The 16,327-nt window shown below is 41.2% G+C and overlaps 1 protein-coding gene across 1 annotated transcript; it reads left to right on the forward strand.

Moving 5' to 3' along the window:
• The first annotated feature begins 2,550 nt into the window (after positions 1 to 2,550).
• PHOSPHO1 (phosphoethanolamine/phosphocholine phosphatase 1) lies at positions 2,551 to 11,209 on the forward strand. The gene is made up of 2 exons (XM_075845163.1): positions 2,551 to 2,672; positions 8,595 to 11,209. The coding sequence occupies exon 2, from the start codon at positions 8,604 to 8,606 to the stop codon at positions 9,345 to 9,347; it is 744 nt and encodes a 247-aa protein (XP_075701278.1). The 5' UTR covers positions 2,551 to 2,672; positions 8,595 to 8,603; the 3' UTR covers positions 9,348 to 11,209.
• The last annotated feature ends 5,118 nt before the right edge of the window (positions 11,210 to 16,327 follow it).

The raw sequence follows: 16,327 nt of genomic DNA on the forward strand, positions 1-16,327 counted from the left end.
GGAACAGAATCGGAACGGATGCAAAACGGCCGGGAAAAACTTCCCAAAATGGCAGTTTTCATCAGCCGACACTCGGACCCTGTCGTGTGAATAAAGCCTACCTCTACCGCTCTCCGCTCTGGCGGCAATGTGGCACCTACAGGGGTGCTGTGTGTGGCGCTATCTACAGGGGTGCTGTGTGTGGCGCTATCTACAGGGGGCTGTATCTGACGCTATATACAGGGGGCTGTGTGTGGCGCTATCTACAGGGGGCTGTGTGTGGCGCTATCTACAGGGGGGCTGTATCTGACGCTATCTACAGGGGGCTGTGTGTGGAGCTATCTACAGGGGGGCTGCGTGTGGAGCTATCTACATGGGGCTGTGTGTGGCGCTATCTACAGGGGGCTGTGTGTGGAGCTATCTACAAGGGGGCTGTGTGTGGAGCTATCTACAGGGGGGCTGTATCTGGAGCTATCTACAGGGGGCTGTGTGTGGAGCTATCTACAGGGGGGCTGTGTGTGGAGCTATCTACATGGGGACGGTGTGTGGAGCTATCTACAGGGGGGCTGTATCTGGAGCTATCTACAGGGGGGCTGTGTGTGGAGCTATCTACAGGGGGGCTGTATCTGGAGCTATCTAAAGGGGGCTGTGTGTGGAGCTATCTACAAGGGGGCTGTGTGTGGAGCTATCTACAGGGGGCTGTATCTGGAGCTATCTACAGGGGGGGCTGTGTGTGGAGCTATCTACAGGGGGGCTGTGTGTGGAGCTATCTACAGGGGGGCTGCGTGTGGAGCTATCTACAGGGGGGACTGCGTGTGGAGCTATGTACAGGGGGGCTGTGTCTGGTGCTATGTACAGGGGGGCTGTGTTTGGAGCAATCTACAGGGGGGCTCTGGTGGATGATTTTTCCATTGACCGATAGCAGAGTTACACAACTGGAAAAAATAATCCCCATCATGTAACTCTGCAACTTGTCAATTGAAAAGTCATCCACCACATGGTCTCCCTCTTGATTTCATTGTTCTCAGCCTTTTGGTTTGTCCTGCAGCTGCTGCCGCCGTGATGAGGAAATGTTGTACCTAAGATAGGAAAAGTAACACAAAGACGATATAACCAGATCCATAATATCTGTGATATCCAGACAGTCTAGAGATCCGCAGTGACAATGTGCGCGCGTTATTTGAAGAAGGATCTGGCCGTGATTTTAATGTGTTTATGCGGGATATTGGGCGTGGTTATGGGGCGTGGCTTAAAATGTCCCTCTTTTCCGAATTCTAAAGTTGGGAGGTATGCAGAAGCAGAACACGGAGAAGAGAGAACCAATTAGGAAATTCCTCCGATGAAAAGGTTATGGTAGGAAAATGTGGGTTTTATTTTGGACTTTTTAGTCTACCAATGTTTGAGCCCCTGTTTTATACCATACCTTCTATTTTGTACTAAAACAGGTGCTGCAATGTATATGGGCATCAAGCCCTCCCTACTGCAGGTGGTGCGGAGTGTGGTGGTGTCAAGCAGCACCTGCAGTAGGGAGGGCTTGATGCCCATATACATTGCAGCACCTGTTTTAGTACAAAATAGAAGGTATGGTATAAAACAGGGGCTCAAACATTGGTAGACTAAAAAGTCCAAAATAAAAGTAGTGTAAATGGGCAGGGAAAAAAACCACTTCAGGCAGAGAAAACCTGCTCAGTCTGGATGAACCAGTGGCTACTGGACATTAAAAGTATTTACTGGTATTTCTTGATTCATTGCACTCGGAACATACATGGGGGGGTGACAGAAGAATAATCCCAGGATGCCATAGGCTGAGTAGCCCAAGGTGCCAAAGTGCCCAGCAGGTTATTAGGTGTGGTAGTCACCAAGTTACTCACTCCTGTAACCCCTTAAAAATGGTGCATGTAAAACAGCACTAAATATGACTTAAAGGGATTGTCCAGGATTGGAAAACATGGGTCTGCTATTATCCACAGTCCATGGACAAGAGTGGCGCTGCTCCTAGATAAAAGCAGACCCTTCTTTTTTAATTCTGGACAACCCCTTTAAATCACGCACCATATTTATCAACATACTGCGCCATTACATTGCGCCAAAGTGATATTTCCATTGATTTCCATGAACTTCTCAATATTTAAATCGCATTTATCACATCATACGTCTTGAGTTAACCAATCTCGTGCCGGGCATCACATGGCACATGTAGTAATCCAGACAGACCAATTGCTTTATATTTAAAAAATTTTAACAATTCTTTTTATTTTCCTCAGCACAAATCCATATGACTGGGATCATTGCCAGTACTCTCACTGCATAGACAGAACACTCTGCATCAGGATATATAATCATCTTAAGATAAAGCAAAAAACCATTAGTGCATAGAGAAAGGCGGCTCCAATGCGTTACTTAAGGTTGTGGGCGTGGCTATCAGACGTGGGCGTGCCTCGGTGCATCCTCTCGCGCCCACATGGCTGCTTGTGAATGGGAATGGGCGGGGTTATCTGCCGTGGAGCGCTTGATAGCCCTCCCTGTTGCGGTGTCCTCCGATCAACGCTTCGAGACCCTATTGGCTGGTTGACTTGTGATGCGACGCGATGCAGCCTGTTCTCCTGCTGGTATAAAACATCGGCGGAGATCACAGGGACAGAGAGAACATCATCCAACCACCCACAGAAGAGAGAAGCCGTCAAGAAAAGAAAGTAAGATAATCCTCCAACCCCCCCGTGCATGATATGGACTGTCTTGACCTCTCGTATTATTCAACGAGGGGGGAGATACCACTGGGGGGAGCAAAGGGGTTAACTTGTAGAGGGCAAAGCAAGGAGTGGGTGCAACCACTAGATATGGGGGGAGGATAATATTGTATATTAATTTATTAAAGGGCTGTTAAGGTGGAAAATCCATTTATATTAGGGGTAGATGCACTAAAAATATAATCTGGGTTTATTGCCTATAGAGGTGTTATATACTATGTATCAATCCTGCAGATGGTGGGCATTGCTATGACCTTAGTGCTGGTGAAGTAGCAGTATATACAAATATCTATCTATCTATCTATCTATCTATCTATCTATCTATCTATCTATCTATCTATCTATCTATCTATCTAGACTTTGCTTGTAGTGATCATCTTCAGCTCTAGATAGCAGCAGTGTTATATATATTTTCATTTAAGTTACTTTATAGACTTTCATGAATGCAACATTGTAGCAAAGTTCATTGCCATGTTTTACAAGGGCTCTGATCCTCTATTTAATCCCTACCACCTTATTATCTCCATCCAAATCTTTAGGGCAGGTATCACTTTGACTGGATAGAGACATTAAGATTTTATACTGTGTTTTATATCTATTGGCTCCAAAATGATTACTTTTGATCATTGGAATAAATTCTTTATGGCTGCTATCTTTGGCATTTATCCACCCAGCATCCGAGAATGTCAATAGTAAGAAACGTATAGAAATGATAATCAGATCAGGTGTAAATTAGCATTCTCTTTGACCACCTTTACACTCTCTTTCATACACCTACACTTTCCTCTATTATTTTATTCAATGTCGGGGGTGGGGAGGAGGTGCACTCCCTTGAATACAGCAGCAGGCAAGATGTGATGCACTTGCGTACCAGGGATAGCATTACAGACACCAGAATAACAGGGTGACCCGAGCCAGGAGATCTGCTGTCAGCCTTCTCTATTACATCAAGTGCATTGAAGCTCCATCACTCCTACTGCAGAATGGGAAATTGCACCAATAGGTTTTAGTCTGATATAGCGCACTCTCCTACTGTCACCTGACCCTAAATACATATAATAATCATTATATTTTATTTTGGTTTTATTTTGCTAGCCAAGTTCCCCATTAACACATATTATATTTTATATGGTGGAGAATGCGGGCAGGTGAATGTCTGTCAGACGCCTCCGTCACCACTTTTTCTTGGGAATGAAAAATTCAGCCTGTCCAATTCTTTTTTCCCCAGGGGAGTAGTTTTAGGGGTGGCAAATGTAAGTGGATCCCAACACCAATACAACATTGTAATCATTTCAGATGGAGCTATTTTCACTGTACACATAAATACATGTTATAAAATATATCATGAGAGGCTTAACCCCAAAGTCACTCATTGACATTACATGGTAGTTGGTATGATCTGAACACAAAACCATCAAAACCAATAACTATACAAATACATAAATCTATCATTAGAGGCAGCACTAGAGAATAGAAAAGCAGTGGGATCAGATATAGTAGGTTGTGGTTGACGTGAAGGGTCCCCAGATTTACATTAACATCGCCATCTGCTCTGCCCAGCAATATTCAGACTAGTTTTCCAATTGTTTTTTACTGCCACATCCATGCCCGATCTATAATTACTGGTAACACATCCGTCCATGCATACGATTAACCTATATTTAGTTCCCTATCTCATTGGATATATGGTAATCTACATGTAGAGTTCTCTATGACTGGAAAATACTACGAGTTATTGATTAAATTTCCCTAAAAATTCTCAATATATATATAGTAACATTCCTTTAATCCGACATTTGATAATCCAGATAATATAATAATCCACCACTTTCTGGCTCTGGACTATCTTGAATTTCTGGCATGATGTGATATTTTATGATATTGTTTTATGCAAGATTTTTCCCGGAGTTTTATACCCCCCCCCCCCCCCCCTTCTTTATAATCTAGAATGTTTAATTATCTTCCACCTGTCACTTTCCGTTAATGTTGGATTAAAGGAATTTAACCGTTAAACTAAAATCACCAGAGAACCAGTCAGCAATCAGCATTTTTTTTAAATAAGAGATTCTTAACCCCTTCCTGACATTTGACGTATCCATACGTCATAGCCGGGTAGGAGAAGTATGGAACGGGCTCACGGAGTGAACCCGCTCCATACGATGCGGGTGTCGGCTGTTTGTTACAGCTGAAACTTCACAGTAACGATCGGGATCGCGCAGAGCTCGATCCTGCTTGTTTAACCCGTTAAATGCCGCGGTCAATAGTGACCGCGGTATTTAAATCGTTAGAAAGAGTGGGGCGACCCCCTCTAACAGCATCATCGCGCCCCCCGCAATGCATTCGCGGGTGGCGATGGTTGCTATGGCTGCCTGGGGGCCTAATGAAGGCCCCCAGGTCCGCCATGTTTGTGCTCCTATTAAGCGCTGCCTCCGGCAGGGCTTAATAGTTGCCTGTCAGAATCACGATATACTGCAATACATTAGTATTGCAGTATATCGTGCAAGCGATCCAACTGGTTGAAGTCCTCTAGTGGGACTAATAAAAAAAAAAGTAAAAATTAGTAAAATAAAGGGGTTTTTTTAATGTAAAAAAATTATCGTTTTCCCATTTTCCCCCCTAGAGCATAGTAAAAAAAGAAACAAATAAACATAATTGGTATCGCCGCGTCCGTAAAAGTCTGAACTATTACAATATATCATTATTTAACCCGCACGGTGAACGCCGTATAAAAAAAAATTGTAAACGCCAGAATCTCTATTTTTTGGTCACCTAATCTCCCACAAAAAATGGAATAAAAAGTGATCAAACCGTCGCATGTACCCCAAAATAGTATTATTAAAATCTACAGCTTATCCCGCAAAAAATAAACCCTCATACCACTTAATCGACCGAAAAATAAAAAGTTATGGCTCTCGGAATTTGGCGACACAAAATAAATAAATATTTTTACACTTATATATATTTGGTATCGCCATAATCGTATTGACCCGCAGAATGAAGTTAACATGTTGTTTTAATTGCACAGTGAATTCCATAAAAGCGAAGCGCAAAAAACCACGGAGGAATCGCTGTTTTTTTCATTTTCTACCCCACAAATATTTTTTTCCTGTTTCCTAGTACATTATATGGCACAATAAATGGCGCTACGGAAAACAACAACTCGTCCAGCAAAAATCAAGCCCTCATAGGACTATATAGACGGAAAAATATATTTGGAAGGTGGGGAAGAAAAAACAAAAATTCTAATCTGAAAGTTGTTTACGACGTGAAATGCAGTTATAACGATCTGATATGTCATAGATACATGGGGGAAGGTCACATGTCTGGGATCTCGGACCACCACTGATTTCCAGAATGAAAGGCCTCTATCTGGGACATAACTACCAACGTAGCAGCCATACCCATCGTTATCTATTGGGTCTGATCCAATATATAACAGCCAGTATCACCTACCGCTCCTCGCTCCAGGGCCCTCTTCGCTCCAGGAGTACACAACTTCTTGATGCTGGCTAGCGTTAGGACCCTGTGTGCGGTGGCGCCCAGAAGTGAAGAGGACTCGGGAGCGAGGAGCGGTAAGTAAATGAAGAGATCTGGTCTAGGGTCTGAATTACATTTTTTGGCCTGGTCTGGGGTCTTTAAAAATTTTGTAATTTAGTCTAGGGTATGAATTGTTTTGGTGTGTGATCTGGGTCTGGATTAATTTTGGGGTCTGGTCTGGATTTCTTTAGGGGTTTTGTCTGGGGTCTCCATTAATTTTTGGGGCTGGTGTCTGAATTAAATTTGGGGTCAGGTTTGGGGGTCTAAATTTATTTGGTATTCTGGTTTAAATTTTGGGTCTGTTCTGGGGTCCGGATTAATTCAAGGGTCTGATTAATTTTTTGGGTCTAAATTAATTTAGGAGTCTGGGGCCTTGTCTGTGCAGTATATGGGGCACATACGGCAACATAGTATATCTCTGGGGCCACATATGGCAGCACAGTATAGCTCTGGGGGCATGTTTTTTGGGGCAGACTGAATCTGTAGTACACGGCAGTCTGATGCTGGGGGGTGGGGCATTCAAAAGTTTGCTATGGGGTCCAGCAATTTCAAGTTATGCCCCTGGCATATGTAACTCAAACCCCTTTGGCACTGCTCGGAGATTTCTGTTATCGAAAATGTGTCTCAACGATAAGGAAAGGGCCAGTCACATCAATGACAGTGGGCTATGAATGTTGTGTCAGATCAGTTACAGAAATCTCCGAGCCGTGCCAAAGGGATAAAAGCTGTTTATAGGGTTTTTATTCTGGTACGAGATCCCAGACTCTGATCTTCCCACATGTATCTATGACATAATAATTGCATTAGCAGTTCGCTTGTAGATTCTCTTGTAGAATTTCTGTACTAGAACAAGGCTATGATCACACAGGGCGGATAAACTACGTAAAAGCAAACAGCATATCCGCCCTGGTCGACCTAAGGAATTCTGTCCGAAAAACCATACCAAATTGTGGTGCAGTTTTTTGTCCAGAATGTCCGCCACCGGAAAACTGCGCGTGAAAAAACCCCACATACTTAACCTTTGAGATCCTGCAGCCTGTTCTCCTGGGATGATGCTTCATCCCATGTGACTGCTGCCGCCTGTGATTGGCTGTATCGGTCACATGGGATGAAACGCCATCTCAGGAGGCCGGTCTGGATGATGAAGCACAGAATTCTGGGTAAGTGTAAGATTTTATTTTTCCCCTCAGTTGTGATTTTTGTGGCGGAATCGTAGCTTTTCTGCCACAAAAAATCGCAACATCTGCTATTTGTTGCAGGTTTTCCCTCCCCATCGAATTAAATGGGAAAAACCTGCAACAAAAAAGCAGCAATTACGCAAATACAATTGACATGCTGCAGATAAAAACCGCACCACAGGTACATTTCTAAGCATTTTTTCCCCGCTTATCATTTACGCAGCGTGTGGATGAGATTAGTTCAAATCTCATCCACTCTGCTGCTAGTGTTTTATGCTGCGGATTGTTGAAAATCCGCAGTATTTACGCTACGTGTGAACTTACCCTTAGAGTTTGGATACACTGGCACCATCAGTCGCACTAATGCAATTTATCCATTTGTTATATGGTACTTTTGCTTTTATGTGTCATTAATGTGTTGTCAGGTGCTGCTACTAGCATCTGTATGGATTGCTTTGAAGCTCCAGCTATACCCACAATGCACCACTACAGCTACAAAAGTAGACCACATCAGAAGCACTTGTTATATAACATGTGTATTAAATATGTAGCAATACTAAAGTAACTCAATAATTACCAAGCTTAAAGGGGAGTTTTTAAGTCTTAAAGGGTTTTTTTTTTAAAAACTGCATGTCTGGCTTCTCTGATCCCCAACTGTTATCGCCACGGTCAGCCAAACATTTCCCCTGCAGGGCAACTGCAGTATTAGGCCTCAGGCACACGTCCGTGCCCGTAATCACTGACCGTGATTACTGGCACGGCCGGCCGCGGACAGCCACCCGCATTTTCGGCCTGTGCACCCATACAGAGCATGGGAGCACGGTCCGTAAAAAGCAAAAGATAGGACATATCCACTTTATAGGATAGTTGGGGCAGTATATTAATGCTATCTCAACTTAGAATGACCCTTTTTATTAAAGGGGGTAGTTCCTGGTCTCCTATAGCAGACAGATCACTGGGGGAGGGCTCCTACTGTAGCCAGTTGCCTTACAGCCAGACAGAGGTTTGTGAGCAGGAGATTGGGCAATGGCTGATCTCCTGGGACACGTATAGAAGAATTCTTTATATATTTCTCACTATTTTAACTTAATTTCTTCATTTAGGATTACTGTTCTTATACAAGAAGTATTAACTGACTGTCATTGTTTTGTAGGAGACAAAGATGGCATCCACCCACAAGTACCTCCTTGTCTTTGATTTTGATGAGACAATTGTCAATGAAAACAGTGATGATTCGGTGGTTCAGGTGGCACCTGAGCAGGAGCTTCCTGACTGGTTACGTGAAACCTTCCAAGATGGCTATTATAACCAGTATATGCAGAGGGTGCTTAAATATCTTGGCGATAAAGGAGCGAGAGCGAATGACCTCAAAACTGTATATGAAAAAATCCCTCTATCACCTGGTATGCCTACGCTCTTCCGTTTCCTGGCCAAGAACCAAGATCGGTTTGAGATCATCCTTATTTCTGATGCTAACATGTTCGGCATTGAGAGCAATTTAAAAAGGTACGGCTTTCATTCCCTCTTCCGCAGGGTTATTAGCAACCCTACCAATGTGGAAAAGAGCGGATACTTGACTCTAGGACCTTATCATTCTCATAGTTGTCCTCAGTGCCCGGCCAACATGTGTAAGAGGAAGATAGTGACCGAATACCTCAATGAACGATCCCAAGAAGGAGTAAAGTTCGAGAATCTTTTATATGTTGGTGATGGGGCCAATGATTTCTGCCCAACTGTTATATTTTCTACCACCGATGTCGCTTTCCCTCGAAAGAATTATCCCATGCACAAACTCATCAGAAAGATGGAAGAAAAACAGAAAGGATCCTACAAAGCTAAAGTGGTCCCATGGGAATCAGCTGATGTGGTGGCACAATATCTACAGGCGCTTCTGAACAAGTCCTAAGAACAAGAAGAATAATACAATTTTATGTTAGAACAAAGACTTTGAGAACCTATGCGTGTCTATGGTCTGTCCTACTATGCAGTTACGTCAACTTCTTACAACCCCTCCATAGGGTTGGGGAGTTGTCCCTTACATGCCATTCAAATATGCTAATGTATTCTCAAGGAACTATGGACTGTTCTTTCCTACGCTTATCAGTGGAGAGACTTAAGTATTACTATGTATTACCAATAACTTTTTAACTTCTCAACATTTTCACGCATTGCTAAAGCATGAAGATGAATTTTCTATATACCTCTCAAATATATGTAAGAAAGATGTTCAGAATTCTTACAGAAAAAAATGGATATCCAAAGTTCTGTTGTGTTCCCGAAGTTGCTCATTATGAAGAACTAGGAAATGGTTAAAGGAAAGGAGCTGAAGCCATTGATACGCAAATACAGTAGTGTGAAGTTCTTCCTTGGATCAATGAGGCCAACATCTTTTACAGCATCATAAAAGGAGTTGGCATAGAGGCGTCAGATTTAGATTTAACACTAAGTTATAGGAGTAGATGACTCTATTCCCTTTTGTAAATCAGCATAAAATAGATTTCTGGTTAACTTAATATGGGTCAACTGTTTAAAGAGGTTTTCTGGTTTAGAAAACCCATTTTCACATACCCTATAAGGAGATTCTTAGTTAATAGTGGGGAACCCCCATTCAAAATCCTCATCTATTATCTAGAGCCGAGAGTGGCCCCGTTTAACATCTCTTACGCTGGAGGACCTGGAAATTCTGTACATTAATGGATAGTTCACTGATTTTCAATAAGTAATGCTTCATGTCACCTGTGGTGGCGCTGCAGGGAAACGGAACACTTGATTACCTGAACACCCACAAATTACAGCTGATCGCTGGGGTATCAGCAGCAGGACACACTTTGATCAGTTTATTGTCAGGAGACCCTTACAACAAATAGGGATTGTCTAAACTGGATAACCCCCTTAATATTTACAGATGAGGGCAAGAGATGCAGTAGAGTATTTTATAATAAAATTCAGGTGTCATGATTGAGAATGTCTGGAAGGCTTGAAAGACAAAACAGACAGAGTGCCCGTCATAGAGTATACCCTGTGTATTAGGTGAGATGAAGTAAGATCGTATGTATACATGCTCACCTGAGGGAGTTGTACTAATACCGTACAAATACCATGAAGGCGTAAAGTAGAGAGGGTCTTCTGCTGGGTCCTGGTCCGATGTCGCTGGTGCGGCAGATTGATAAACCAAGGAAGAGTCGAAGAAAATATGTAGTGGGATCCCTTTCTTCTGGGGCTTCCCCATTGTATAGTGACAAGAATTAAGGGGGTCCTTTCATATGTAGTATGTGTTCCATATAAAACATTTTGAGGCTATAACAGCCTCCTCATCAGATCTAACACAGATGAAGCTGGAGGACACGCTATGATCAGTTTATTGTCTGGAGAACCTGACAAAAAAACGGGATTGTCAAGAGCGGACAACCTTCTTAACTGCATACCAATAGTTGGTAGGGAGGAGAGTATGGAGCGGACTCACAGGCTGTGTCAGCTGTATGCTACATCCGACACCTAACTTCAACAGCCAGGATCGGAGTTATCCACTTAAATGGCGTGATCAATGGCAACCGTGGTATCTAAGCCGTTAGAAAAAGCGGGGGAGACCCCTCTTTCACTCCATCGGCTCCCATAATGAAGGCCCGCAGGTCTGCCATCTTTGGGCTCCTATTGAGGTGAAACAATCAATTGTTCAAAAAAAATAAAAAAATCTGTTAAAGTTTTCAGTGATGTACAAAAAAACCTAAAATATTAAAAGTAAAAAAACAACAATATTTTCCCCCTAAAGTAATGTCAAAAATAAACATAATTGGTATTTCAACGTTTCTAAAAATCCGAACTATTATAATATAACATTATTTAACACAAAAATTTTTTTTTTTTTACAGTTTTTCTTTGTCAAATTAGTGCATCATAAAAAAAACTAAAAAAATTGGTATCGCCGTAATCATATTGACCCGCAGAATAAAGTTAACACGTCGTTTTCACCACAAGGTAAACGCCATAAAACGAACTACAAAAAAAACAATGGAGGAATCACTCTCCCCCCCCCCCCCACATGTACTTTCTTTGGTTTTCTAGTACATTATATGGTACATCAAATGGTGGCATTAAAAACTACAACTTGGTCCGCAAAAAAAAGACCTCATACGGCTATATCGGCAGAAAAAAACAAAACGTTATGGCCTTTGGAATGTGGGGAGGAAAAAATAAAAATGAAAAAACAAAAAATGGCAAGAGAAGCAATAGAGTATTTAATAAACATAATAGTAATATAATAATAATAAAAAAAATAATATAATTCAGGGGTCATGATTGAGAATGTAGTCCTGCATGGTTCTCCGGCACAGCATGGCGATAGATACATATTTTTCATAGAGATATATATATATGTACAGTAAATACACAGAACATAGTCAATACAAGATAAATGACACGACTCTATTTTGAGACCGCACAGTAAATACTTTTTGAATTTACCATTTCAGAGGTCTCCTTTACTAGAATTTCAGTTTTACAAACAAAATCCTTATAGAATTGATCAAAAAAGGTTTTCTGAGATTAACCTAAAGGGTTTGCATTTTTTTTTTTTAGAAACCGCGCCACTCTTGGGCTGGTTCTGGTATTGCAGCTCAGCCCCATTCAAGTGAAGCTGTGATCAGAGCTAGCGTTAGGGTATGTGCACACGAGAACTGTCTTTTACGTCTTTTATGTCTTTTACGTTTTTCAGGAGAAAACAGCTGCCTCGTTTCAGACGTAAAAGCTCCTCCTCGCATTATGCGAGGCGTCTTTGTCGCTCGTAAATCTTGAGCTGCTCTTCATTGACTTCAATGAAGAACGGCTCAAATTACGTTGCAAAGAAGTGTCCTGCATATAATGTATATAAGTGCCCTGCATATAATGTATATAAGTGCCCTGCACTTCTTTGCCGAGGCAGTCAATTTACGCGTCGTTGTTGGACAGCTGTCAAACGACGACGCGTAAATGACAGGTCGTCGGCACAGTACGTCGGCAAACCCATTCAAATGAATGGGCAGATGTTTGCTGACGTATTGTAGCCCTATTTTCAGACGTAAAACGAGGCATAATACGCCTCGTTTACGTCTGAAAATAGGTCGTGTGAACCCAGCCTTAGGGTTAAAAGATCTGTCCTTAATGAAGGTGGCACCACTGATGGCCTGGGCACCCAAAGCTTGATCCCACACATGGTGCCCAAATCTATGGAAAGCTGGCTGCACAGGATAAACCTTTGTTCCATAGTTTATAGGGCAGGGTTATTTAGGCAGCTATCCATATGTATATTTTAGGATTGTATTGGACACTATAGGGTACACCATAAAGGCGATGGGGGGTGTTAATATAACGCAAAGGGCGCCAAGCAACCTAAGGCCAGCCCTCTATATTTATATTATTAGTGACCACTAGGTGGCAGATGAAAGGAACGCAGGGTACCAAATTATATATATATATATATATATATATATATATATATATATATATATATATATATATATACTTATCATATGTCTGTCAGCATCATAATACATTTGCATTGTCCAACATTGACGATACAACCAGAATCAACACAAAGTATAGGCTTTATTATGGGATTGTTTCATCAAAACGTTGCCCATTCATATGCCCTATTAGGGTATAAAGACGTCATAGAGGGGGCAACACTGTATTCTGCACTGGCATCTTAAAATGACTGCACTGCCATATCACTTACAACAAGCACAATATGATATACTTCCCATTACTCATCCAGTCACTCAACACGTCCTCAGAGCCTCAGAACAAGTCATGTCACTATCAAAGTCTTATATTAAGGGGGTATTTATTTTTTTACTATTCTATAGGAACTAAATTCTTCCAAGGCACAAAAGCATTTTATAGAAAGTGATCCTCTAAGTATATAGGTATATAGTGGAGTTAGACGACGGTGTATGGTCCTCAGGAAACTTTATAGCCATTAAGTGTATTTATTCCGATAATTTTTATTACATGATGGAAAATTTACTCAGATTTTCTGTTTATCTTATATATTTTATATAATTATGTATTATTTGACCTAATTTTAAAATCATTGTGCTTTGGAAATCCACATAAAAAAACATAAACATAAATATAACCTCGCTCTATAACTCCTCCTGTCACTCCATATAACCTCCCCCTATATCTCCTCCTGTCACTCCATATATCCTCTCCCTATATCTCCTCCCATTACTCCATATAACCTCTCCCTATATCTCCTCCTGTCACTCCATATAACCTCTCCCTATATCTCCTATTACTCCATATAACATCTCCCTATATCTCCTCCTATTACTCCATATAACCTCTCACTATATCTCCTCCTATTACTCCATATAACCTCTCACTATATCTCCTCCTATTACTCCATATAACCTCCCCTATATCTCCTCCTATTACTCCATATAACCTCGCTCTATAACTCCTCCTGTCACTCCATATAACCTCCCCCTATATCTCCTCCTGTCACTCCATATATCCTCTCCCTATATCTCCTCCCATTACTCCATATAACCTCTCCCTATATCTCCTCCTGTCACTCCATATATCCTCTCCCTATATCTCCTCCTATTACTCCATATAACCTCGCTCTATAACTCCTCCTGTCACTCCATATAACCTCCCCCTATATCTCCTCCTGTCACTCCATATATCCTCTCCCTATATCTCCTCCTATTACTCCATATAACCTCTCCTATATCTCCTCCTATTACTCCATATAACCTCCCCTATATCTCCTCCTATTACTCCATATAACCTCTCCCTATATCTCCTCCTATTACTCCATATAACCTCTCCTATATCTCCTCCTATTACTCCATATAACATCTCCCTATATCTCCTCCTATTACTCCATATAACCTCTCCCTATATCTCCTCCTAATACTCCATATAACCTCTCCCTATATCTTCTCCTATTACTCCATATAACCTCCCTATATCTCCTCCTATTACTCCATATAACCTCTCCTATATCTCCTCCTATTACTCCATATAACCTCTCCTATATCTCCTCCTATTACTCCATATAACCTCTCCCTATATCTCCTCCTATTACTCCATATAACCTCTCCTATATCTCCTCCTATTACTCCATATAACCTCTCTCTATATCTCCTTCTATTACTCCATATAACCTCTCTCTATATCTCCTCCTATTACTCCATATAACCTCTCCCTATATCTCCTCCTATTACTCCATATAACCTCTCCCTATATCTCCTCCTATTTCTCCATATAACATCACCTATATCTCCTCCTATATCTCCATATAACCTCTCCTATATCTCCTCCTATTACTCCATATAACCTCTCCTATATCTCCTCCTATTACTCCATATAACCTCTCTCTATATCTCCTTCTATTACTCCATATAACCTCTCTCTATATCTCCTCCTATTACTCCATATAACCTCTCCCTATATCTCCTCCTATTAATAACCTCCCCTATATCTCCTCCTATTACTCCATATAACCTCTCCCTATATCTCCTCCTATTACTCCATATAACCTCTCCTATATCTCCTCCTATTACTCCATATAACCTCTCCCTATATCCCCTCCTATTACTCCATCTAACCTCTCCCTATATCTCCTCCTATTACTCCATATAACATCTCCTATATCTCCTCCTATTACTCCATATAACCTCTCCCTATATCCCCTCCTATTACTCCATATAACCTCTCCCTATATCTCCTCCTATTACTCCATATAACCTCTCCTATATCTCCTCCTATTACTCCATATAACCTCTCCCTATATCCCCTCCTATTACTCCATATAACCTCTCCCTATATCTTCTCCTATTACTCCATATAACCTCTCCCTATATCTCCTCCTATTACTCCATATAACCTCTACTATATCTCCTCCTATTACTCCATATAACCTCTCCCTATATCTCCTCCTATTACTCCATATAACCTCTCCTATATCTCCTCCTATTACTCCATATAACTTCTCCTATATCTCCTCCTATTACTCCATATAACCTCTCCTATATCTCCTCCTATTACTCCATATAACATCTCCTATATCTCCTCCTATTACTCCATATAACTTCTCCTATATCTCCTCCTATTACTCCATATAACCTCTCCTATATCTCCTCCTATTACTCCATATAACTTCTCCTATATCTCCTCCTATTACTGCATATAACCTCTCCTATATCTTCTCCTATTACTCCATATAACCTCTCCCTATATCTCCTCCTATTACTCCATATAACCTCTCCCTATATCCCCTCCTATTACTCCATATAACCTCTCCTATATCTCCTCCTATTACTCCATATAACCTCTCCTATATCTCCTCCTATTACTCCATATAACCTCTCCCTATATCTCCTCCTATTACTCCATCTAACCTCTCCCTATTACTCCTCCTGTTACCACATATAACATCTCCCTATTACTCCATATAACCTCCATATTACTCCACCTATTCAGATCTTATGCAATGTGTGTTACCTCAGTCTCTCCTCTGTGTAATGTCCCTGTACTGAAGAGCACCATGATTTTCTCTTTCTTTCCATAGGTTAAGCCATATGAACTATTTTCTCACAAGTAATGTGACTGAAAATAACAGATATGTACAAGTATATATATATTTCAGCATGTAACTTGGACAACTATGATGTAATAAACATCTAGAGAGTGATTTCCTCTAAGGAGTATTTTTTCTTCTTTTAAGTTCATTAAAGTTTCCTTTCTATTAAAAATAAAAAATGCACAGTACGCCTAACTCCTTATGGGCAGTAACTATGTACACTCTCTCTTTGTGCTTCACACTTTTATTTTAGTTTCTGGGACAGGAAGTAGCTGCCTGACACTTCCTGTCAGCCATATTAGCTCTCATAGGGCTAA

The sequence above is a fragment of the Rhinoderma darwinii genome, chromosome 13 (assembly GCF_050947455.1).
Source record: "Rhinoderma darwinii isolate aRhiDar2 chromosome 13, aRhiDar2.hap1, whole genome shotgun sequence".
In the NCBI taxonomy this organism is placed as follows: domain Eukaryota; kingdom Metazoa; phylum Chordata; class Amphibia; order Anura; family Rhinodermatidae; genus Rhinoderma; species Rhinoderma darwinii.